This window comes from Vidua chalybeata, chromosome 18 (genome assembly GCF_026979565.1).
Source record: "Vidua chalybeata isolate OUT-0048 chromosome 18, bVidCha1 merged haplotype, whole genome shotgun sequence".
In the NCBI taxonomy this organism is placed as follows: Eukaryota; Metazoa; Chordata; class Aves; order Passeriformes; family Viduidae; genus Vidua; species Vidua chalybeata.
Genome location: NC_071547.1, coordinates 12,913,174 through 12,937,523, shown reverse-complemented (window position 1 = coordinate 12,937,523; position 24,350 = coordinate 12,913,174). Strand labels below are relative to the sequence as shown.

The 24,350-nt window shown below is 45.0% G+C and overlaps 1 protein-coding gene across 3 annotated transcripts; it reads right to left on the bottom strand.

Moving 5' to 3' along the window:
- Positions 1-948: 948 nt before the first annotated feature.
- HORMAD2 (HORMA domain containing 2) lies at positions 949-24,338 on the bottom strand. Of its 3 annotated transcripts, XM_053959578.1 has the most exons (13): positions 24,280-24,338; positions 22,862-22,946; positions 21,950-22,094; positions 20,280-20,343; positions 19,268-19,304; positions 17,993-18,013; positions 17,281-17,298; positions 15,927-15,994; positions 12,870-13,021; positions 11,934-12,190; positions 11,715-11,781; positions 10,274-10,338; positions 949-1,283 (listed from the first exon to the last, which is right to left on the bottom strand). In XM_053959578.1, the coding sequence occupies exons 2-13, from the start codon at positions 22,904-22,906 to the stop codon at positions 1,167-1,169; spliced, it is 1,056 nt and encodes a 351-aa protein (XP_053815553.1). In that variant the 5' UTR covers positions 22,907-22,946; positions 24,280-24,338; the 3' UTR covers positions 949-1,166. The 3 variants fall into 3 exon arrangements, with proteins under 3 accessions (XP_053815553.1, XP_053815554.1, XP_053815555.1); XM_053959579.1 differs by lacking the exons at positions 21,950-22,094; positions 22,862-22,946; positions 24,280-24,338 and adding an exon at positions 15,022-15,121 and having other exon boundaries at positions 20,280-20,349; XM_053959580.1 differs by lacking the exons at positions 20,280-20,343; positions 21,950-22,094; positions 22,862-22,946; positions 24,280-24,338 and adding exons at positions 15,022-15,121; positions 19,932-19,990.
- Between the last annotated feature and the right edge of the window lie 12 nt (positions 24,339-24,350).

The window sequence follows — 24,350 nt, the reverse complement described above, 5'->3', positions numbered from 1 at the left end:
AAATTGAGAATTCCAGTACTCTGCAGGTTTTGTGAAATAGGTATCAGGCCATGGAACCTGCCAGACACTGTGGGGGCTCAAGGACAGGCAGGGGTCTGTTTGCTGTGGGCCAAGAGGGGACAACTGCGGAATTGGCTTTAGGACTGCAATCCCACACTCCACTACCTGGAGACGGAGGGTGGCAGAACATCTCAGGGGGCTCAATCTGGGCATTATCTCTGCTCAGTCAGGCAGGTCCAGCCTGAATTTCAGCTCAGGCTTTTCAACTTTCTGGACAAGCAGAGTTAAAGCAGAAGGGAGATGCATCAATCCCATCTCCTGGCAGCTTTAGGCAAGGAAAAATCACTGTTCCAGCAGGAAGGGAGGGCCCTGATGTCTGCAGCCAACCTTGGACACTGCCACAGCAGATGACAGCTCCAGACTGTAAGGATCAGATACTTGTCATGTGTTGCTCTCCTTACCTGTATTTGCAGCCACCAGGTACCTTTCTTACAGCTGGTTCTAAACTGGGTGTATTGCAACACAATTTATATCACACAACTACTGAGCCCCTCGGCACACGGTGGGGTGTTGATTTAGAAATAAGCTGATAATACAGTCATGGCAACACTACCTGCAGAGTCAGAAGAAAAACCTAAATATCCAGCACCAGCAGAAAATGTGAACAGATTAGTTTATCTCTGCACTCAATAGAGATAAGATCCCTTCTTTGAAAAAAAAAAAATCTAAGCTCCAGGAAACAGCAGAAAGGATGAAGTTAAGCACAATGTGGTGGATCATGAGACAGGCTGCCTGCTGGCATTGATACCTCAGAGTTCACCTGTAAATAACGCCATTTAATCAGGGTGACAGAGTGGCACAGGACAGTCCAGCCCCAGAGGAGGGGACTTATCCAGTGAGGAGCAGGGAGTGTGAGGGAAAGAGGCAGAAAGAAGCACACAGACACCATTCATGTAGGATGATAAATTCTCAGCTTAAGAACATCAAACAAGTGCAGCTGGTTGGCAATGCCATGGCAGCTCTGGTGCTTGCTGTCTCTTGGCAATCCAGAGTTTTCATAAGACAAACAAACATGCAGAAATACACGTGGGATGGGGAAGAGTTAAACATTGGTCTGTACCAGTCAGATGACAATGCAAACTCACACCTTCCAAATGTATTGTGTGTCAGAACGAACATATTTTCCTGCCGTTCAGAGGCAGCTTCTCTGGTTCACTGACCTTCCTTTTCTTCTCGGGTCCTATTACCTCTTCCTGGCTGAAGGCAAGGCTCAGGAGGTTTATCTGTAAGAACCAACAGAAACAGGGATCATTCTCACAGGGCACGCTCCTGCAACATGAGTTAAAAAGTACAGCTTCCAAAAGTGTCATGTGTGTGCCTGGATCCTCTTGGCTTTGCTCAGTGTGATCCTGTTCTCCAGAAAAGCAATTAGGCAAGGAATCAAAACCAGAGTACTGGATGGAACTGGGAATGTAAGAGTTGTATAAGCAACAGGTTCAGCTTCAGGGACAGGGAATGGGTTTGGTGGCAAGGAGACAGGACCCATCTCCCCATCAGTGACAGAAAATAGCAGCAGCAAGGAGATCCTTGAGGAATGTAATAGCTGATAAGGCATTTGTTTCTCCACCATTCTCAGATGGAATGAAAATCATATGGAAAGAAAGGAGGCACTTAATTCAAATTTGTCACAGCCTTTCAGGAGAAGACAGGCAGTCCATCTGTTTGTATGTCAGTGTGAGCTGGTCAATCTCAGGCTTCAAAACTACCTGTGAGTCTGTGAAAAATAATTAAGCCAAGCAAACTTTTTTCCAAAGGCTTAACTTTCCTCTAGGAAGACACAAACCTCTCCCAGAAATACTCTGAGCCTGCGAACCAAGAGGTTAAAAACCACAGATAAATATATGTGAGAATATAAGTGAGTCAACGGAACAGACACTTCAGACAGACCACAGGGAGATGGACAGCCAGGACAACAGCTGAAGTGTTGGCTGTGCCAGGGGACAAACTCACTTATCCTGCTTATCATGTCACATATTTGCATTTCTACAATAATAATCCGGAGCTGCTGAGAGCAACGTGTGCTGTCGCCCACCCAGAAGGGACAAAGCACAGTCTGGCAATGTGGCCTCTCTCACTGGAGCAGAGCTGAGGGGACACACCACAGCACAGAGCTTCTCCTCCAAAACAAAGTTCACTTGGATGACAGTGAGGTGAACGGAGAGGCAAAGGAGTGCTAAGAGAATTCCTGCTCCCAAGCAGGAGTACCTCCCTCTAGTGTCAGTGCAAGGCACGAGGAACCCCAGAACTGCAGGAGGGGAAGCACAAGGAGTTAATGAAGAGCTGCTCCAGAACACATCCCGGGGATGAGCACAAGGTCTCCAGATTACAAGATGTGGTCATTATAGAATTCCCCGCTCACGTCACCAAGGCTTGCTTTCCATCTGACCTTGGAATGAGGCTTCGGCAATCTCTGCATAGCAATGGGCTTTCTAATGTGTGAAATAGTTCTGATTAGGAATTAACAGCAAAATACTTTGAAACAGCCTCCCTTTGCCTCTCTATCGTGTTTTAAATTGTTTTTCTTCCCTCCTCTTCATTATGAGCCATACAATGTTGCTTAATGCAAAAGTACAATTTCTTTTCCCTAAAAACAGAGAAAACAAGAACATGCCAAAGTGGGCTGGGCAGGTTCTCCCTCACCCTGCACAGTCAGGCTGACAGAGCTTTCCAAGGCTGCCCAAGGTGTGTTTGCTTGAGGACAGAGCCATGTGTTACAGCTCCTCACCTGATATTCAGCTGCTCCAACTGGCATTTTTGGCAGCTATTCACTTTCCTCTCCCTAACATCGTTTTAACCCATCTGCTTCCTTTTATTTTTGAAGTGAAGGGCCCAGAGGAGGAAACACTGCATCCAGAACCTCTGCAGTGCTAACACAGCTGCAGGGTTTGTACCCTGTCCTGCTGGCCACACAACAAAGCGGGGCACAATTCCCATTCTCCCAGCCCCATCACCTGGATGAGATGATAGGGCTGGGAGACTGGGAATCCTTCTGCTTTAGCCCAAACCTAGCTAGAGCTGGTGCTTTAATTTCCTCTACTGAGGAATGGATCTTCCACAGCCCAGAAAGCTACTTAGTGAAGGTTTTACCCCTTTGCTATTCCTCCAGAATTTCCTGCATGGATGGGATAGTTGTAAGGTGGAGAAACAGCCACGATGAGCAGCTGCTTGCAGTCCAGCTCCCCCCAGTTCTCCTGCCCTTTACCACAGGCAGCACGAGCACCTCGCAGGAACCTGAGATGAGGAGTGAAAACATCCAAGGAAGCTATGGAGGGCTCTAGAAAAACACTATTCACCCATGCAATGAATCAGATGTCAACAGTGAGAGGTATTTCACAGCAGCTAACGTGTCCTGGCTTGTCCCTGCCCAAGCTCACGTAGGAGCTTGAAGCCAGGAACAGACCCCAAGTCCAACTTCAGCTCCCATCCTTAACCAAACACTCCAGCTTCTTCCCCAGAAAAGCTGCTCTAAAGGGGATTAAGTCAGATCCAACATGTGCTTATTTGACTTGAAGCAGAAAGTAAACCTCTTCAACGGTGTGGTGAGAAGCAGGAAATCCCTCCCATTGATTAAACATACAATCAAAGTCTCCAGAAGTTAATTAATTCTAATTTTTCCCATGTACTGGGATGCTTCACTTGAATAACTGATGTCAGAGCTTGGGCTGTGAGAATGTTGCATTTCCTCATACACAACCTCAGGTCCATGCATGAGCCAGGTGCTATAAAAGCAGGTAGGACAAGGTGCAGCCCCTTTCATCCTCACCCTAAAAAGGGACCATGCTGACAGGTGGGACAAGCCCAGAGCAAGCAGCAAAGGCAGCAGCAGCTCCTCCATGACCTCCTGACTCTAAGGCAGAGTTCAGGATCTGGGTCATATCATGAACACACAGTGAGTTTGAATCTCCTGTTTTACTACGTGTAAAAAAGCAATATTTTGCCGCAGGAGTTTTTCTGTAGAACTGCAGCTAACTTGTGAATCATACAAGTGTTACTAATTTTTGGCATAAAACTCACAGGACAGCTGTGAGTTGTCTGGAGAAGATATCAGGCTAAAAATAGATTAGACTTAGATTAAAGCCTTCCCAAGGCAGACTGGTGGACAAAACAGAGTGAGCAGACCACAGCCACACTGCTATTCTTAGATAGACACAATCAGGACCCAGTTTTGTGCTCTGAAATTTGCAATCCCCAGTGTCCCCACATATTCTGGGGACATAAATTGAAGAAAATTTACAGCTCTCCTGACATGTGTTCTGCTTCCCAAGGCATCCTATGCAGAACAGCTAAAATTGCACAAGAGCATTCGGCTGTGTCCCTCTTTGTCCCTGGCCTGCCCCATGCTGGGATTTGGCACTTGGCAAACTTTATGTCCTCAGAAGAGTTTCCTTTGTCCAGGACACGGAGGGTTTTGTTTGGTACCTTGTAACTATCCCCACAAATTCACAAGCACATGAATGTCAAAAGAAGTGCAGTTCCAACGAGCAAGCTGGAAGAATAAGGGCTGAGATACAAGACTGAGCTGCTGAAATAAGGCAGAGTGACCCTCAGGTGTCAGGACAACAGTTTGTGTGGAGGACTCTCATCATCAGGGATGTTAATCAGAGTGACCTGAGGCATCCTGTGATTTCAGCTGCAGCTACCACTGACTCAACAGCACAGCAAACTCTTGTCACTTCCAAAAATCAACCTGGTGACTCTTCAGATTGGTCCCCAAAGACCTAATTCCTGCCTGCTCACTGACAGCTGGCTGCTCCGTGCTCCAAAGCACAGCAAAATCCCAGGGTCACAGGACACATCATGGTGTCAGTGGAAGGATGAGAGGAGATGAACACGAACTGAAACCACAGAATCACAGATTCCCAGAACGGTTTGTGTTGGAAGGCATCTTAGAGCTCATCTCATTCCACTTCCCTGTCATGAGCAGGGACACTTTCCACTAGCCCAGGTTGCTCCATGCCCCATCTAACCTGGCCTTGAGCACTTTCAGGGAAATATATGAAATTCCATTTAAACATAAGGACAAACTTAATTTTTTTACTGTGAGGGCAACCAAGTAGTGGTGAAGGTCAGCCAGGGAGGTTGTGCAGCCTCCTTCCTTGCAGATATTCACCACTGGAGAGGACAAGATCCTGAGGTTCTCCCTTTCCCTGTGCTCTGAGCAGGTTGGTTGGCCCTGCTGATGCCCAGCTGGCCCTGCTGACCCCGGTGGCTGTGCAGGGGTGGCTCTGGGGTTAAACCCCAGCACTGGGCTCTCATCAGTTTCCAGTGCCATGTCACACTGACATCAGTGGAATCCATCCTGATTTCCATCTGGGCAGGAGGATCATGCTGGTTAGTGTGAAAGCCAACTTACGCAGGTGGAACAATGAAAGACCCTCAGTGTGGTGCTGCTGTGGAAAGCTGCCAGGTTTTTGTGCCCAGGAAACCACACCAACACGTCACTGACTATCACCAGTCCTCTTCCTTTTCCTCAGCTCTTGATAAAACCTTTGTCATTCAGTGCCACTCTTTTGTCTCACGCCCCGTCCTGCACCTCGTGTATCTTGTAGCTTTTAAAGGATTAATGAACAGATCTTTCCAGAGTATAAAACAAAATGCTTCAAAAATTTCTGTTAGAAGACAAAATTACCAATACCTCTCCTGCTAATCTCCTCCAGGGCCCTCAATCACACTGTCCACTTCCGTGATGGACATTCTCATTTCTGGATCACAATCACTTCCCAGAATCCTGATTCCAACTCTATAACTGAGGGGGAAAAGACAATGGACACTCTTTCTGCCTACTAAGCTTCTACCCAGCAGCCCTTCATGTGATATTAGATGTGTCCAACCTTAATTTATGTGGATTTCTCCAGAGGGTCTGGCTGCTAGAATGCATGGCATGAACACATGGAATGGCAGTCAGCATGGAAGCGCCACATCTTCCCCCAGATGTCCCTGTGGGAGCTGCCAGGGAATTTGAGGGTGCAAGGGTTAAATCTCCCTGGATGTGTGGGGTGACAGGCCTCACCTCTGCATGCAGAGATCACCAGGAAACTGTTTCCTGCACACTAGACAGGGATAACTCATGGAAGGGATGAATGGCCCCAAGATACAGCTAAGGATCTGACGTGAACTGAGAGAAGCCAGGAATTTCCTGACCTCCCTGTCTCACTCCTCCCAGCATGGCCTGAGCTCACAGGAAGGAGAGGCAAGCTCATCTCTGAATCTTTCTCTCTTCATTGCTTGGGTCTGTGTAGCTTCAGCTGGTTTGGAGAAGAAAATGTTCTGGGAACTTCTCATCAGATACAGATAGACAGACACTGATAGACAGACAGAGATAAACCTTGCTGCTTTTTTTTCTCTTCTGTGAAAGTTCAAGATAATGACATTGCCACAGAAAAATGTTTTCCTATTGCTCTGCACAAGGCAGGTTTCATCCTTCAACCACTTTCTGTCATGGCACTTCTGAATGTGGTTTGCCTGGGAAAAAGCAGACAACAAAGGTCTTGATCTCCAAGCTGTTGTTCTGCAGTTGAACACACTTGTGCTGACCTTCACTTCCAAAAAGAAGCTGTGTACAGCACTGCAGCTCAGCAGGGCACAGGAGCTGTGGAATTGTTTGGGCTGGAAGGGATCTTAAAGCACATCTCACTCCACCCCCTGCCATGGGCAAGGACACCTTCCACTAGCCCAGGGTGCTCCAAGCCCCATCCAACCTGGCCTTGGAGACTTCCAGGGATCCAGGGGCAGCCACAGCTGCTCTGGGCACCCTATGCCAGGGCCTCTCCAGCTTCACAGGGAGAAATTTCTCCCCAGTATCCAATCTAACCCTCTGACAGTGGGAAGCCATTGCCCCTTGTCCTGTCTCTCCAGGCCCTTATTCCAAGTGCCTCTCCAGGTCTTCTGGAATCCCTTTGGGCACCGGAAGGGGCTCTGAGGTCTCTATCAGGGTAACTGACACTGACCCCTGGCACACTAGACAGGTGTTACTGCATCATCCATGAAAGTCTGTGTCCACACAGTCCCTTGGAGAAAGAGCACATGGCCAGGTAGGCAAGTCTTCTGCAGAAGGAGCAGCAGCTGGAGGCCAGACAGACTGTCCTCTGAGGCCTAAAGCAGCCCTGATCCACAACACTGAGGTATGAATCTCTCCCCAGACATCTCAGTTGCAGACAGCTCCCATCAGGAGAGCTGATCCACATGGCAGAAGCCTGCCTAAAGCAGCCAGTGAATCCCAGAGCAGAACCTCTGAGCCATCACTGATCCCACTGGGAGGTTCACACAATGCCAAGTGTCAACACGCTCCCTCATGTCCCACAGCAGTCTACAAGCACAGCCAGCCCAGCAGCAGGAGCAGTGTCTGGCAGCAGCTGATGAAGCCAGAAACTTGGGAGGCAGAGCTGCCTGGTGCTGTGCTGATCCAGCCACACCATTCCCAGCTCAGGGCGAGCCAGGGCTCCCTGCACGGCTGCCTCACTGTGCACTGAGACTATGCTCCAAGGACCACCCCAGAACTTCAGCCCACAGCTTCCTGATGGGAGATAAATGCCTGCAGAGGCGTTCACATGGTCAGATTTTACTCATCTTCTAGTTCTGTTTCATTCCAAACTCATTCCACTGCAACATGTTTGCTTACACGAAGACAAAGCTGACCAAAATCAATTTTCAGGACAAGGACATTCAAGGATGTTCTTTACAAGAGGATAGAATAGTTTGCTGAAGAACTCAGAAGTTATCCCAAGTTCAGTGCAGGATCTCATTCTCATCAGCAGATTTCTAGCAGTTAAACTAATGGGCAGCAATCTTCTATTTCCCCCAACTCTTCACAGCTCCTAAAATGCCAGTGGAAAGAAGGAAGATGCACAAAGATAGCACAGGAGGACAAACCTTTAGCTGATCCAGTCAGAAGGCTCCTGAAGCCAGGAGAGGTGAGCTAATTTACATGCTGGTGCCTTACTCTGGATGATTAAGCATCCCAGAGATGCTCTGCTGGGAAAGGGCAATCTCTCATTTGATCCCAAGGATCATCAATCATGAGATGGCAGATAAGAAGCCAGTGGAGTACATGAAAATTCTTCCCCAACCTCCAAAGCCCTCTGTCAGAGACTGTCTGTGACCACTCCTAAAGTCCAGGTCCAGTTCTCACTGGGCAGGAAGAGCTGCTTCTCTTTTGGCAGATCCACATCCTCTCGCCTCTCCCATGTCAATTAGACAAAAATAAGCCTTTAATACTTTCATTCCTGGTTTTCCTGAAGAGCTCTAGGTCAGCAAGATAATGACCAATAAACTCAATTGCGGTTTTTATTTTTGGTAACCAAGCAATCAGAAGGATTCACTCCAGCTGAAGAGCAGAAAATGTGCTCACCCACATTTCCAAAAGCAACTTGTGACTGTGGGTAACAGTTTCGAACTCAGAACCTCTTGAATATCAAATCCCTGTGCAGACAGCAATTTTCTGTGACACTCCAAATTGTTCTGGTTAGTTCGGAAGATTTTGGCATTCTCACCCCAACCCAAGAGCCAGAAAACACTATTAATAGTGTCTGGATGGCAACAAGGTGTTCACATTCACACCCCAACAGGTCTGCTTCTTCCCATCTCACCTACATCTGACCCTGTCAGACAACACCTAACTCAGATTTCCCATCCACCCCAGCTTCTCCTAATTTTTAGGACAAACTTCACCCACCAGCTTGGCTTCCTGATTCACATGGAATACACAATGGTCATTTGTTTTAACCACTTCCTTCAGAAAAGAAGGGAAAGTCCCTCTCATATGGAAAAGAGTGTCAAATTTTTATTAGTGCAGGCTTTACAGTGATGATTCTAACTACTGGCTTGACTTTGTTTTTCCTTAAACTGGGTGAGATATTAGCCAGTTTCTAAGCCATGAGGTTTTAAAAATAGCATCAAAGAATACAGTAAGAAAAGAATCTCCCAGGGCTTGGGATTTTTTTTTTAAAGTCTTTGGAAGCACATGATGGATAAAGTGATTCTTCCATTTTTTCAGCAACTAATGCTGTTTCCACCACCTTCAGACACTCTCACTCCTGCTACCGAATTCTAATGAAATACACATGCTGAGAGAGGTGTCTGGTGCTGTGCTGGCCATCGTGACAGCCCCAAAAGAAGGTCAAAGCATGAATCAGTGGGGTAACCATGAGTCTCAAACAAAAAAGGCTCCTGTTTTCATAGACGACAGAATAAACAATGATCAGAAGGAAAGCGGAGGATGTGACACGAAAAAAAAAATGTGGTTAAAGTTTGAAAAATACCAGCCTAAGCACACAAGTTCATTTCTAAGATCCAGAGTCAAGGCAAATACCTCGCAGATGCCTTTAGAATGACAGGGTGAGTTGCAGTCTGCAGTTGCTGTCTGGGTTAGACACCCCGGGATTCTTTTCAACAGAGGCGGGAAAATTTTAGTAGCAATTTTCTACTCTCATTAACTTATCCTGTAAAGATGCAGTTTCTGACCATTCAAGCTCACATGATTCTCAGCTAATTTGAATGGGAGGAGGATCAAGTGGCAAGTCTGGTGGTATTCAGAGATTTGCCATGTCACTGAACAAACCTCTGCACGTGCCCATGAGTTTGGGCTCTGATGGTGACTCAGGGTTTGGCTGGGCAGCCTTCAGGGTGAGATTAATTTTTTACTTATCTAAAACAACCTACCTGGTCTACCCTAATTCTTTGGGTTGCCCCAACAACCATCAAAAAAGAGATCAGTACCTCCAGGTGATAATTCTTCCTACCCTCGAGGGGTAACCAAAAAGGGATAGGATTCATTAGGTACCTGTGACTCACATGTAAAGAAAGTCTGGAAGCAAGAGGGGAGAGGTGAAGACCATATTAGGCAAAAAATACACCCTTCAAACCTAAAATAGGGGAGTGATTTCAGACCCTTAATCCAAAACCACCCACAGGTAAAGAAGCCTGGCTGGGACAGAGATAGGCTCTGTGTGTGTTACTCAGAGGTACCAACTCCAGAGAACAGAATCAAATTCTGGTACTGGGCAGAGGAAATAAACTGATCGTGGAAAGCTTCTTTCTAAATGCTTCCAGTTTATGTTTACATCCCTCTGCTACTCTGTAGCCTCGATGTATTGTGATCCTGCACAGTAAATCCACTAATGTTAGTGAATTTTGTGTCATCTTTGATGATGCAATGATCCATGGCAGTGAATTCCCCTGTGCCTGGAGTATCTCAGAACCACTAAAGCTTCCTCACCTCCTGACATGGCCTTGAGCAAGGCATCCTGTCTGTCTCCTTTATTCCTCTCTTCTTCTTGCTACCTGCAACCCAAACAGCAAAGCAAAATTAGCTGCAAAGTGCTTAATTAAAAAAAAAAAAAAATCTGGAAGCCTGACTAAACCACTGAGGCAAAAATCCCATGGAATTATGTAAGCTTTGCTCTCAGACACTGCCAGCAGTGACAGTTTATTCCTAGAAAGAGATTTCACCATAAAGTGCCATCTGAACATCAGCTTGCAGCAGCTCTATCAATTATAATCTCCCTTTTAACCTGCATCTAAGGAAACAAAGCTTATGTCTAGACATGCCCTAAGTGTGAGGTGTGGGGGAAAGGAGGGGACATCTCCCCTGGTTAATATTTATTAACTATTCAGACAGTTTCAATAAAATTTGAGGGGGTGTCCAAAGTGCCTCAGTGTCATGAGATGAGGCAACTGTTTAGAGAAGTGGGATCCTGTAAAAATCCCCAGAGCAACAAAAATGGCAGGATGAGTTAATTCCTTATTAGTCATCGGGAAATCTGCAGGAGAAAGACCTGCAAAGGTGATTTCACAGGCAGGGAAGCTGTTTTATCCTATTGCCTGGCAATCCCAGGAATGCTATTTACCATTTTGTCACTAGATGGTATTGTTCCACAGGCTACATCCCAGAGCCTCGAAGGTCAAACAGCATGGTATAGCAGAGGCTGGGTTGATTAAAGACACAGAAAAGGCTTTTTTTCTCATGTATTTTAATGTGTGTTTTCCCACATGGAAGTTATTAGCAAAAGTCAAACTGTAACAGCTAAAAAGAGTTTTGTTGAACATGGAAATAATGTAACTCAGTTTTGATGATCTGGGCATTTCCTCCATATCTCAAAAAAAAAGCTGAGATAAAGAGGTACAAAGATACTGATACAAAATCAAATGTTTTTTTAACAAACCAAGCATAATCAACAAGCCCTTTGTTACAGTTGAGTCTGACCTGACACAAAATTCAAACAGCCTGACAAACTCTGCTCATCCAAAACCTAAATATTAGAGAATCACAAAATCACAGAACCACGGAATGGGTTGGGTGGGAAGGGACACTAAAATCAATCCAGTTCCCACCCCTGCCATGAGCAGGGACACCTTCCACTGTCCCAGGCTGCTCCAAGCCCTATCCAACCTGACCTTGGACACTTCCAGGGATCCAGGGGCAGCCACAGCTGCTCTGGGCACCCTGTGCCAGGGCCTCCCCACCCTCAGAGGGAACAATTTTTTTCTCTAATATCTCAAATAGCCTACTGTAATTAACAGCACTGAAAGACCTTACCCAGGACATTGTGTGGAATACATTATGCTGGGATATAGTCAGGAGCAGAAGCTCCTTCAGTTTTGAAACTGCATTTACCTTTATCTTCAAGGCAAAAAAAAAGATGCTTCTGTTTTCCTACCTGGATGGGTGTCACTTTTATCCCCTTCATGCTCATTTGAATCGGCTCTGACAGGGCAAGGGTGATTCTGTAAAGCAAATGATGTTTTGTCTTAATAATATAACCTAAAAAAACCATCCACCAGGTGGTAAATCCATAAGGAAAATGTTTCTTTTAGGGAGGTTTTTGCTAGATAAATTCTATTCTTCTGGTGAGAATCAAATAGAGCTATTTCTATACCTTTGTGCACTCCTCCTCCTCCTCATCTTCCTCGCAGTCCAGCCCTTGGTGGGAGATCTCAGTAGGGCCATTCTTCTGGATCAGGTTGCTGTCAGCCTTCTTCACCCTCTTCTTCTCAGTTGTCACTCTGACTTTCATGAGGTGGAAATCAGTGGAGACTGAGCCCACTTTCAGGTTGATGGGATCCCCAGCAAACAAGAGGTCACCAGGGCTGCCATCTTCCTTGAAACCAGGGGGCTGGTAATCCTTGGGAGTGACTGCACAGGGAGAGGGAACCCCATGAGGGAAACCAAGTTCCATCTCTCCTTAGTCGGATTTAGAAAGAGCAGTTATGAACCAGCTTCAAGTAACATCGACTACTAAAAATATTCCAGTTTATTTTTATTTTTGTTTTAGGAGAAAAGGACAGAATGCAAAGGGTAAAATGAGCTGAGCAAATGTTATCATGGAGCTCAAAGAAAAAAAAATTACTTTAGGATGCTGAAATACCATTAAAGTGCTGGAACAAAACCTGACATTGCTTGTTCCTTAAGGAAACAAACTCAAAAACAAACAAACAAACAAACAAAAAACCACAAAAAAAAACAAAAAAAAAAAACCAAAAAAAAACCACAAAAAAAAAAAAAACCCCAAAAACCCCAAAAAACAAACAAACAAACAAAAACAACAAAAAACCAAAAAACAACCCAGGGAAGAAGGATTTTTCCCTTTCACACCACATAGCTGTACTTCTTATATGGATTTCAAACCTTGCCTAAAAACATCTGCCATCCCTGTGCATCAGAAAGATTTACTGTGTTACACCATTTCTCAGTGCTATCAGCCAACAGCTTTTCCCATCTCACCTTTTCTATGCTTTATTTTATTCACAGGGCTCACACTTATTACAGAGACTGATGGAACTCTTCCCCAAGACACACACTGCTCTCCACCTACCATGGTTGTAGTAGAGGAGTTTCATGCTCAGGGTGATGTCACTGGGCAGTGGCCCCAGGTCCTGCATGAGCAGGTACAGGGTCCTGAGCAGAAGTCTGCTGGCCTGCTTGACATCCTTGCTGCACAGCCCAGCCACAAACTCCCTGTGGTTGCTACAATCGGAAGAAGAATAATGGATTTGTTATCCTCAGTCATGAATATTCACAATCCAATTACACACACAGAGCACCCACTGACTTGCCTGAAACCACCAGTGACAAAGCTACAATGTCTTTATGTAATTTCCAGATGAACAGGGAAGTGAAACAGGCTCCAGGGATGGGGTGGCATCCGCAGAACACCCGCTCCAAACTCAGAGGCCTGGCATTTACATTTGAACAGACTTGGGAGCTGGGGCAACCATTACACAAATGTCATGACTCACTTGTTTGAACATGATTAAATTGGATCAAAGGACCATAAAACAAGTGCCTTTCACCTAAGCAATTTCAGGAATGAGAGGAATGAGTTGAGGATCCTATCTAAAGCCGATTCATCACAGGGGCTATTTTCAAGTCCATTCTGCAGTTTTTGAAGAGAAGTGAATTGCATGTTCTCACTCAATTGCATGTAAGAAAAAGCAGCTCAGAGGCACATTTTTCAGCAGTGACAAAGGGGCATTCCTCTCACCTCCTTCACCCATTCAAATGTCAGCTGGCTGCTTCAAGCCAGCAGTCCAGACAGAGACCCATGGGTGGCATGAGTGGGATGAATGGCACTCCAGAGGAGTTTGTTTCTCTTTGATTAAAACTGAGGTAGATGAGATGAGCAACTCAGAGCAGCCAGCCAACTTCAGACAGAAGAGATGAATCACTGTGTGACTAAGGGACCTGAACTTCCCTAACTTTCAATGAGAAGGGGTCATAAAGATGTGTAGCTCCTTCATCACATCTTTGGAAGACCCCTGACATTATGCATAGGCTGGAGGGTGCCCAATACAGTCACCCCAAATTGCATCAAAAGCAGTAAAAAAGTAACCCAAGAATATCCCAGAATAAAGCTGACTGACTGACCCTCAGAAAGGAACAAATAAAGACCAATTCCCCCTTCCAGCTGAACTTCTTCAGGTCATGTAAATGGGGTGGCTGTGGAACAGCTTGACTTCCCAAGGTAAGGAATCACAGCATCATTTAGGTTGGAAAAGACCCTTAAGATCATGAAGTACAAATTCTGTGGTATTAGATGTGCACTGTGGTCCCTGATTAAATCCTGCATGTTCAGAAACATACAGTGAGAGGAAAATGCTGGCAGTGCCTAAGGTGGAATATCCATCACCATTACAAACTGTGGGATTAGCAGATCAGAAATGGCAAAAGGAAAGTTCGTAAGAAAAAAAGAAATGAGATATCCATGGGAATTAACAGGACAAGCACTGCTTCAATATGGGAATAACAGTGAGAATTTGATGCAGGAGGGAGTCAAAAAGCAGAAGGAACAGAACCTTGGAAGGAGTGGGATCTGTGGCAAGGAATTCCCCCAAAATCCATCTAAAATAAGGCAAGGACCATTTAGGAAAGTTTCCCCTTACCCCTTGGATGTGATGCTGCAGCCTCACAAAACCTCTCTCCCAGAGTTTGCACAGGACAACTGCCGCAGGTGTAAAAGGCAGTGTTATCAGCTGAAGGAGCTGATAGCAAAGGTGACACAATTCCCTGATCTGTGCCAGAACTCTGGATTATTAAAGACTGCAGGGACACGCATGAGCCTGCCACAGCACTGCCAATCCCCAAGGAAACAGGGCCCAGGAATCCAGTGCCACAGGCTCTGGAGCCTCAGAGCACATTCAAGCATGACAGGAAGATAGCTTGGCCTCTCCCTGGATGACACAAAGGACACCCGAACCCCATGTGGGGACTGTCATTATTTCTAGGAATTAATGAGTAAGGCTGATTAAAACCCCAAAGTACTTAAAGGACTATCTATTATCTTTCAAATCCCAGATCTCCTCTTCCCCTCAGTTTGAGGACAATGGACAGCAGCTTCAAAGCAGAAATGGAGGGCATAACCAAAAGGTCATTCCAGAGATAATTCAGATTTGCCCAAAAGAAAATAATTTTGCCTTATGGTACAAATTATTTGGACGTGCTCAGAGAAAGAGCAGCTAGGAGCATACTCCAGGAGTGCTGGGGAGGAGCTTCCTGAGGAGCACACAAGACAGCAGAGCTCTCTTGCTGTCCAGGCAGGTTCCAAGATCCATCTTTCACCAATGCCAACTGCAGAACAAAGTAAAAATAGGTTAATTATTTTTCTTTGCTTTGGTTATAGCAAATGGCCTTTGATAGTATTTATTTGAAGCTCCACAATTTGAAGTTTAGGCCTACTAAACACAGCTTTAAATATCTAACAGAGAGTGCCCAAAAAAGGCAAAAAGCTGCTACTTCCTGCCACATGATTTGCACCATCAGCTTAGCCACCCTAAGTGAAAGTTCTCTCAGGTCACCCACGCAGGGCTGCTCAAGCAGAATACTTGTATGCAAATGCTCAAGGGAAAAAAATCCTGGGCCCAGGATCATGGTGAAACAGCTCAAACCTGAGCAAGCTTCATCTGAAAGCACAAAGCTGCCTGGTGGAAGTGCAAGAGACAGCAGCAAGCTCAACAACTGGGCTGGTTTCTGCATGGCCTCCCTGACGAGGCATCATTTCTGTCAACTGCCCTTGGCTCAGGTGTACTCTGAGGGTCTCGTGGTGCTATGTAAGAGCATTTCAGCTCATCCTCCCAGCAGTTCATATCCTGTAAGGTGAATATCCTCAACTCTGATGCTATTTACAGCTGCTTAATGATTTGGACCTGCTCAAACCACAGAATCACAGGTTGGTTTTGGTTGAAATGACCTTAAAGCTCATATTGCTCCCCCCTGCCACCATCTGCACAGACACCTTCCACTAAACCAGGTTCCTCCATCTAACCTTGCTTTGGACACTTTCAGGGATGGGGAGTCCACAACCTCTCTGGGCAATCATAATGCTTCAAGAACAGAGTTTTTAGTGTAACCCTGAGAAATCAACCCAAATCCTTACCTGCTGATGTCCATCTGGGGCACCTTGTTTTTGTACTTGAATTTGAATTGATACATTTCAGTGACTGTCTAGAGATGTAAAAAGAGAGAGAAGCAGAAATAGATCACTTTGAGAAACAAGATGTGTCCTGAGCTTGGAGAGTCTTTTCACACTCTCTGCCAGAGCACAAAATTAATCTAGTGACATGCTGACAATTTAAACTCTATTATTGCTTGCACAAGCTTTGGCAAATTCTCTTAGCAGCTACATCTTACCTAGCACTGAAAGAATCACAACAAAATTACAAACTTCCTGCCTCCTCCTTCCACTTCCTCTGTGGGCCTGGCTCTCCAACTTCAGTCTCTAGCAAGGCTCCAGGGCTGGCATCCTCCCATTGTCCCTTGCTAAAGGAAAACTGGGAAGCTGCACAGGTGGCAGTGTCACAAGGAAGCCTCGCCCCATGCTCTGTATGGGGACAAGGGCCTGGAGGACTCTTCCCACAGGGAAATCCAAACAATATTGCATGGGAAAAAGCTGCTGAACTTCACTGGTCTTGGACTCTTTTTTGAGGTAGACAAAAATAGTGGATGATTTTCCATTTAAAAGAATTAGAGAATAAAACAATTAGGAAGAACAGACAGCTTCCCCCCAAGAGAAAGGGTCTATTGTACACCAATTCCATGCCTATAATTCACTTTTTCCGGAGACAATGAGGTCGATTAGTAGGAGCTCAGTTGAGTTCTTAACTCTGAGCTTTCCTTGCAAATCCCAGCCGTGGCATGGCTCAGCTCCTGCTCTGTCCCCAGACTCCAAGGTGGCACGCAGCAGAACTGGAACCAGGTTCAGATGCAAAGGGTCTGAAGCTGTTCTCTAATCCGCAGCGTGGATGCAGACCCTCACTCCTGGATCACACCCCCCAGATGAAACCAAACAGAAACACAACAGGGAACACCAAGAGGCCGAGGACAGGCACTACCCAACACACCCATCCAGATCTGAAGGGATTCCTGACTTCTGTCCTACCCCTCTGCATGACAAACCAGCTCTTTTCATCAGGGCTGTTAAAAAGGTGGTTTGCAAACGAGTAATGTTGAATTTTCCATTTTTTCTCTTTGGGAAGAGAAAACAAAACTGTGAACATGCCCATTAGTTGTCTGCTAACATCCCTGCCTGAGGCCCTGGTGGGCCCTCAGCCGGGTGTTTGACCACAATGCAGCTCACTGAGCTGGCACTCTGGAGTGAAGGCGCAGGAACAGAAATGGGGTCACCAAGGAGCTATGTCAGGGTAGGACTTAAGCCTCCACTCCACTCTGAATACAAATGTACTCACCCATGCCTTCAGCTGCTTCAAAGATTAATTAAGACTCTTTCTTACCTCGGGATTGGTGTAAATCTGTTACAAGAAAGCACAGTGAGGACATTCTCCCTGGGACAACTTGAACCAGTGACTAACAAGGATATTTTCAGTTTACACAGAGATTGTCCTATCTTTAGTGTGGGATCAGAGAAAGGAATGGCTGGGAAAGAGCCTTCCTCTATCTGCAGTCAATACCTACCACTTCAAAGACAGGTAGAAGACACTCATGTGTGCAATACTGGAGGAATGAGGTTAATTCCCATTCCAGCCCTCACAGGCAGCTATTGATGCCTGAGATTTAACTGCTCAGATGATGCACAGAGTAAATGGTGAGCAAAGCTCCTGGTGCTTTGCAGGGGGCTGGGGTCAACAGCTGCCTATGGAACCACCAGTGTGTGGATTTTCCAGGATCAGATTAATAAGGAGTACCCTTCTGCAGGGCGAAATGGAGAGGACATGGCAGCTTCCATGAGAGGAATCACATGCAAATGCCTCTCGGAGTTTAAGGACACAAATAAGGCCTCAGTCAGAAGTCTGACATGCTGAGAAAAACATTCCCATGCAGCCTTGAACTCTGTATTTACTGTATCTAAGGTCACAAGTCTATTAAAAATCACACACATTTTGGCTTCTCCTTAAAAAAAGCACAAATGGGTTGACACAACCTTGACTCTGTATCTCTTTCAAACAGGGGAGGGGAGAGAAAACCACTTTGTATTCATTTACTTACTGCAAGGACAGCCACGTGTAGCTAAGGAGGGAAAAACAAAACAAAACACAAAATCAACATCTAACCTTAGTGGGCAAGGAAAAGCAAGTCCTATTAAACCCCGACTGCCTACACATGGAGAAGGAATAGATACACTCAACAAACCAGGAATTAAAACACTTTTTGCAGATTCTTCCCAGCACAGCATCAGCAACACCTAGTGGCCAGTTTGCCTAGCTTGACACAATTTCCCAAAAAACTCCATGCCCAGTAATCCCCCTTGGGACTCCTTTCAAACAAATCCCCAAATACTGGTTTAAAACTCTTCACAAGAGCACCCATCCCTACTGAAGGTTAATATTTGCTTTCTGCTAGGAAATTCTCCAAAGGTATTTAATTTATGCTCTATCAAGGAATTGCACATGGGACTGCCCTTAAAAACAATCTTATAACATGCATTAAATCCTTCAGTTTTTCCTTAATCCTTGTCAAACTATTAATTTATGTCTCTCATAAAAAAAAAAGTGCTAAATATCTCCTAGAGCTGTCAGCAAGCATTAAACTGTATTCACAACACTATTAATTGTGCACACTGACAGTTGTACTCATGTCTGAGGAGCACTCAGATCATCAGTGCCAGAACCACCAGTGCTCCACCTGGTCTGGAGGAGCTGGGCTGGTGAGCAGTGCTGACACAGAGGACAGCAACTGGTGCTTTTTCCTGTGCAGGGCAGTTTTTATGTGAGAATCAGCAAGGAATATGAGCACTTGCTAGCTGGTTTTGTCCTGGAAGCAGTTACATACCTTACTTGGTGAATTAAGGGGGAAAAAAAGGGATAAATTCTGAGCCTGAGAGAAAAGCCAGGAGGGTTAGAGAACATGAGATGAAGGGGGAAGATTAGGGAAAAGGAGATGAAGGACAGCAGAAGCAGAAAACCTCTCTCAAGAAAACAAAACCAGGCAGGAGATCCAGATCTCAGCTCTGCCTGGCAGGATCTCTATCAGACGTAAGAGAACACAAATGTAGAGCACAGAATTAAGGAAAATCCATTGCAGGCTGCAAATTGGTTCCCACACCATGGACAGGAGAGCCCAGAGAAAGCAGACAGGATTTGAGCTCAAGGCATAAAATCCCAAATCTCATACTGAGGGCAGGGTCTTTCCCCTGTCCCATAGCTGTAAAAGTTGTGTGCATCAAAGATCACAACAGAAATACAACAGGAATGGAAGGATAGTTTTGTCATTACTTTATGAAGAAATAGGACACTCTAATAAAAAGTGAAAAAAAACACTTACATACTGCTTCTCCAAAGCATCAAAACAACCTTGAATCCTGCCAGGGAAAAAAACACATGTTAATACTAACCAGCAATATTTATCTCCTGATCTGTAAACATACTCATTAGATGCGGGTTAAAGGGCATTTTTTCTGGAATTAGGTCAACACAACCAACAACATTTGGGACTTGTGAAGTCCTTTTCAGGTCAGTCCCGAAGGCAGCATTCTCCTTTCTGCATCTGTGCACTGTTTATACTTCTGGGGCATTATCCTGTCAGTCCAGAGCCTGCTTGAATCCTGACAAAGACAAGGATTGGAGGCCAAAGGCTGGCTCTGAGTGCGTCCCTGCTCAGTGCTCTGTTCCAGCTCCCCAGCCAGAGCTTTGATGGCTCTTTTCCCATCAGCCTTGTACAGAGCTCGGCTCAATCTGAACATGTCTGGTCCTGTAAATCTTTGTTATCTGATGCAGAGTTTACAGCGATGGATTTTCTCAAAGTAGTAAATATTATTTGAAGCATCAATGGCCAGATATTTATTCTTAGAGTCAAAGGATGTGCAGCAAGGTATCTCCCTAGCACATCAGGGACAGTTTTTCTGCTTGTTGGGAACATGCCAACTATGAAATACATCCTGAAGAAAACTGTGGAGTTCTTAGAGAGGGAGATAAAATATTGTACATACTGAAAAACAAGTGCAAGAATCCCTGTCAAAATGAAACTAGAAAAAACTAAACACAACAGAAAGGATCTCATGACAGTCTTTACCCTCTCTTGGCACCTCTGCTGCCACATGTGCTCTGGGGCCTGACCATGACCTCACTGCAGCCAACACTTCCACAGACCTTGAACTCACATGATCTCACAGTCACTAATTCTGTCCTGCTTACACAGGGGCAAGCACCCCCAGCTGCAGTGGGAGCTCCCCTGGCACCAGGGCACAATGTTTTCCAGTTCAGGAAGAAGAAGAATGCAGGGGCAGATGTCTCCTACTCAGCACAATCTTGTCTTGGTTTCGCTGTTACTCACTTACCACTTGACTATCTGCAATGATCCCAGACAGCTTTTATCTTCTCGGAGAATTTTTAGACAGAGATCTGCAAAACCAGATTTAGCACATAGTTACAATCCTTATCACAGCTCTTGGGCAAACACTGAAACTAAGCCAGTCCATCCTCCCTTTTTTTGAATAAAAGCTTTATCTGAAGGTCCTTCCTGAGCGGAAATGTTGGGTTTCCACCAAGTCCCAGGTGGGCCGACACAAGCTTATTGCTGGGTTTGCAAATGTCAGAGCTTTCCTCAGAAGCCCTGGGCTCTCCCAGAAGAAGGGATGGAGTTACAGCTTTATTACAAAACACCAGCAGCTTTATCCTCTCCTCCTTCCTCTTCTCCACTCCATCCTCGAGCATTCCCTAACACCTTCCCTTCTGCATTCAGACTTCACCAACATCCATGTGAAGTGATGCCCCAGTGACTGTGCTCACAATAAACTTTCTGTGAAGCTTTTCCACACAGCTCCTTCTACCTGTGCTTCCAGGCATTCAGAATGGCAAAAGGCACACCTGTCCTACAGGTGAAAAGGGGCATTAATAACACCTTAGGGTTCAACCAAGGGACCCTGAAGATGTGAGCAGGCCAGATGTTAACATCCCTCATCAAAGAGGCACTAGACAGACCTGACATTTGACCAGTGGCTTTTCGGAGTTAGGGGATCAAGAACCAATTTGGGATTTCTGTGCCCTCAACCAAATCTACAAAGTACATGTGAACATTTTTCAAGGTAACTAATGCCATAAGGGACAACACAGAAATGGACTGGAATGCATGGGGACATTTCACACTTTGAATAATCATAAAGATGTTCATGAATCAAAGCATCACTAATTCTTGGGATTGTGTGACAAGAGTTTGGTTCTGGAAGTTCTTTTTTTTTCTTAGAAAGTTCTGATTCCCAAAGCACATATGAGATAGTTTCCATGGAAATAAACCCCAAATCCCAACAAGGAAATGGTTTTACACTGAAGGAGGGATGATTTAGATTAGATGTAAGTTAGGTTTTTATAATGAGGGTGGTAAAACATTGGCACAGGTTGCCCACAGAGAAGGTGGATGCTCCATTCTTGGAAATATTCAAGGTCAGGTTGAATGGGGCTTGGAGCAATCTGGTCTACTGGAAGGTGTCCCTGCCCATGGCAGAGTTGGGCCTGATGGTCTTTTAAAGGTCCCATCCAACCCAAACCATTCTATAATTCTATGAAAACTGACAAATCTAATTTCAGTCTCCCAATGAAAACTAAAAATGTGAACCTCATGGGTTCAAAGATCCAAAAGAAAATAGAACATTCCAATAGGAGTAATTTTTTAAAACTTTCTGAGTTTTAAGTCATGCTCCTGGCTCTGAGACCTGATTCATGGGGCTGACAATGCCAAGGAATGACTCTAAACCAAGAGGATCACCAAGAGAAGCCAGAAGCTCAAGGTTGTCTTCCATGCTTTCTGTAAGAAGTTCTGTCAGCACCCAGACTCGAGAAGATTTGAGAATCTGTAGCCAACTCCCACCCAAAGTGAAGACACACACATGTGCAGCCAGAAGACAATACGTAAGGCAGATTATAGGTAAATGGCAGATTATAGGTAAAAGGCAGATTACAGGTAAAATGTAGTGAGTAGAACGAAGCCCTCAGCACAAACTGCAGGTGTTACCATCCAGATAGCGTGTGCCATAGGAACTCTCTGGGAACAGCCCCCTCATGTAGGTTATGCAGGACACGGAGATGGCCAGGAGCCTTTTCACCAGCACCAGGGACTGCTGCTCTGTGGTGATGCTCTCAGGGAACAGTACTGCTTCCTGGAAAAGCCAAGGCCAGAAATAGCACCTTCTTAAGTGTAACAGATTATATTTAGAAACAAGTCTCAGCAGGTGGGAAGAGGGTAACTTAGATATGTAAAATGAAATTTTAAGGTTTCTCTGGTGTTTAAGATAGGCAGGGAAGACTCGTGTGTGAGGTGGGTGGATTAAATGATTTAAGGGCAGAGATCAATAGATCTGACATCATTACTCAGATGCAGAGTGCACTGGTTGGATGTGCCCTCCCCGTTATCACATTCCCACCCCCTCCACTACACCAATCTGGCACTTAACAGACAGCCACCCCTCAAAAAAGGTGAGCAGTTTTAATTGTGGAGTCACACAAGCACCAGGGCTGGTGTGGCAGCTAATGCTGTACCAAAGGCTGCTGTTTTGAGCTCTGACAGCAGCCTGAGTTGCCAACAGAGTGATTTTAACTCCAAGCTGTAAAACAGCACCTGGAGCTACAGTAAATAGACACTGTGTGATGCCAACATGAACAATGCAGTGGACACTGCACTAAATTTAGTTCGTCTATTACTTTATTGCTGTTCTTCCTGCTAATAAAGCTCTGTGCAGACCTAATGAGCCTACATTTATTGAGTCAAATCATGTCAGAGCCCCACACTGCCTCTCACTGAATAGGAATTAATCCAACTAAGAACAGTGCAGACAAGAGAAAGGTTTCCCTCCTCTGCAGGCACAGGCGTGCCAGGTCCCATACCGAGAGCTAAGATTGTCTGCACCACCATATTTTAATTTTTTACCTTAGAGGGCTTTTTCTTCTGCTTGAGTAGCTGCTGAGCAGCCATCCTGTGTTTCAAAGATCTGCCTTCCACTTGTAACTAAACCCTGAAAAATAAAGAAGATATGAGACACGTAGAAAGCACAGTTACTGCTATTTCTCATCTATATTAAAGTAAGAATGAAATTCCTCAGAGTTTGAAAGCTAATTACCAGGAAGGACAGGTAAAGCAAAGCAAACCAAGGGTACTCCATGGCATTGAGCCTACAGAGCATGAAAACTCCTGCTCACTGGTAAACAATCAATAGTATTTGAAATTCAGGGCCACAACTGCACTTGGTGTCAGTCAGTGCCACTTCAGAATGCACTTCTCATATTCCAAACCACAAATGTTAATTCCTACAACCAATAGAAAGTGTGAAGGGGGAATGTGAAAGAACTGGAGGTCTGCCAATAGCAGTTAATATCTTAGCAAGGCTAAGCAGGAAACGTGCTAACAGTCTTGGCCAGAATAAGGGAATGATTCTTCTGGGACACCTTGAAAGGTAAAAAAAAAAAAAAAAAAAAAAAAAAAAAGGAGAGTCCCCAATTGTTTCAGTTACACAAGCCTGGATTGAAAAGGAAAATACTCATTTTACCAGAATGGAGAGCTGATTGATACAGGCAATAACACTGGATATTCCATGTTTCTCACTTGAGTGAGGTGCTTGATTTAACACCATCTGACAATCCTGATTAAAAACTTCCATTAGCTGGAATTAACAAGGCCTGCGTTAACTGGTTTGAAAAATGACTTTCTGGGAGATCTCCACATCTCATTGTAAATGGGGGATGTTAATGAAAGGAAACACCATGAACAGGTCCCAGAGGGACACTGCTGAGTCCACAGCCATTCGACTTCCCTGGTAACAATTAAAGTAATAGCACAAACACAGCAGGGTGATTTAACTCCTGACCTAATGCAGCCTTTTATTAACTCAGCTGATCAAACCTTGCTCTGCATTTGCACTTTTTGTGCTTTTTTTTTTTTTTTCCTGTGGAAGCCTTGTTTCCATTTGTTGGCAGTCATTAAGACATGTTGATTGGAACACGGTGACAGCTTTTATGCTAAATTTAGCGCTTCATTTAGTAATGAGGACAGATTACAGCTATAAAAGTATATTTAAACAAATACACACCTGCAAAATTTTTAACGTGTTAAATATTTTAACAAAATAGCTTTTTTTTTTTTTTTTTTTTTTTTACCCAGGCACTGTGAGCAGGACTGGAATGCAATCAAAGCAGACAAAGGTGTTGTAATTACAACGTGAGGTTATTAACTAAATAAAGCTGATTTAGGTGAGGCAAAGATGTAAGAAAGCATGTTTTATATCACCCAGACCAAGTTGACCCATTACAGCCCAGCTGCTCAGGTGCAAGACTTTGGCATCAGTGTCTCACCTGGGCTGGAAGGACAGAAGTTGCCCTGGAACTCCAACACTGCCCCACTCTGCAGCCACCTTATCACCGGG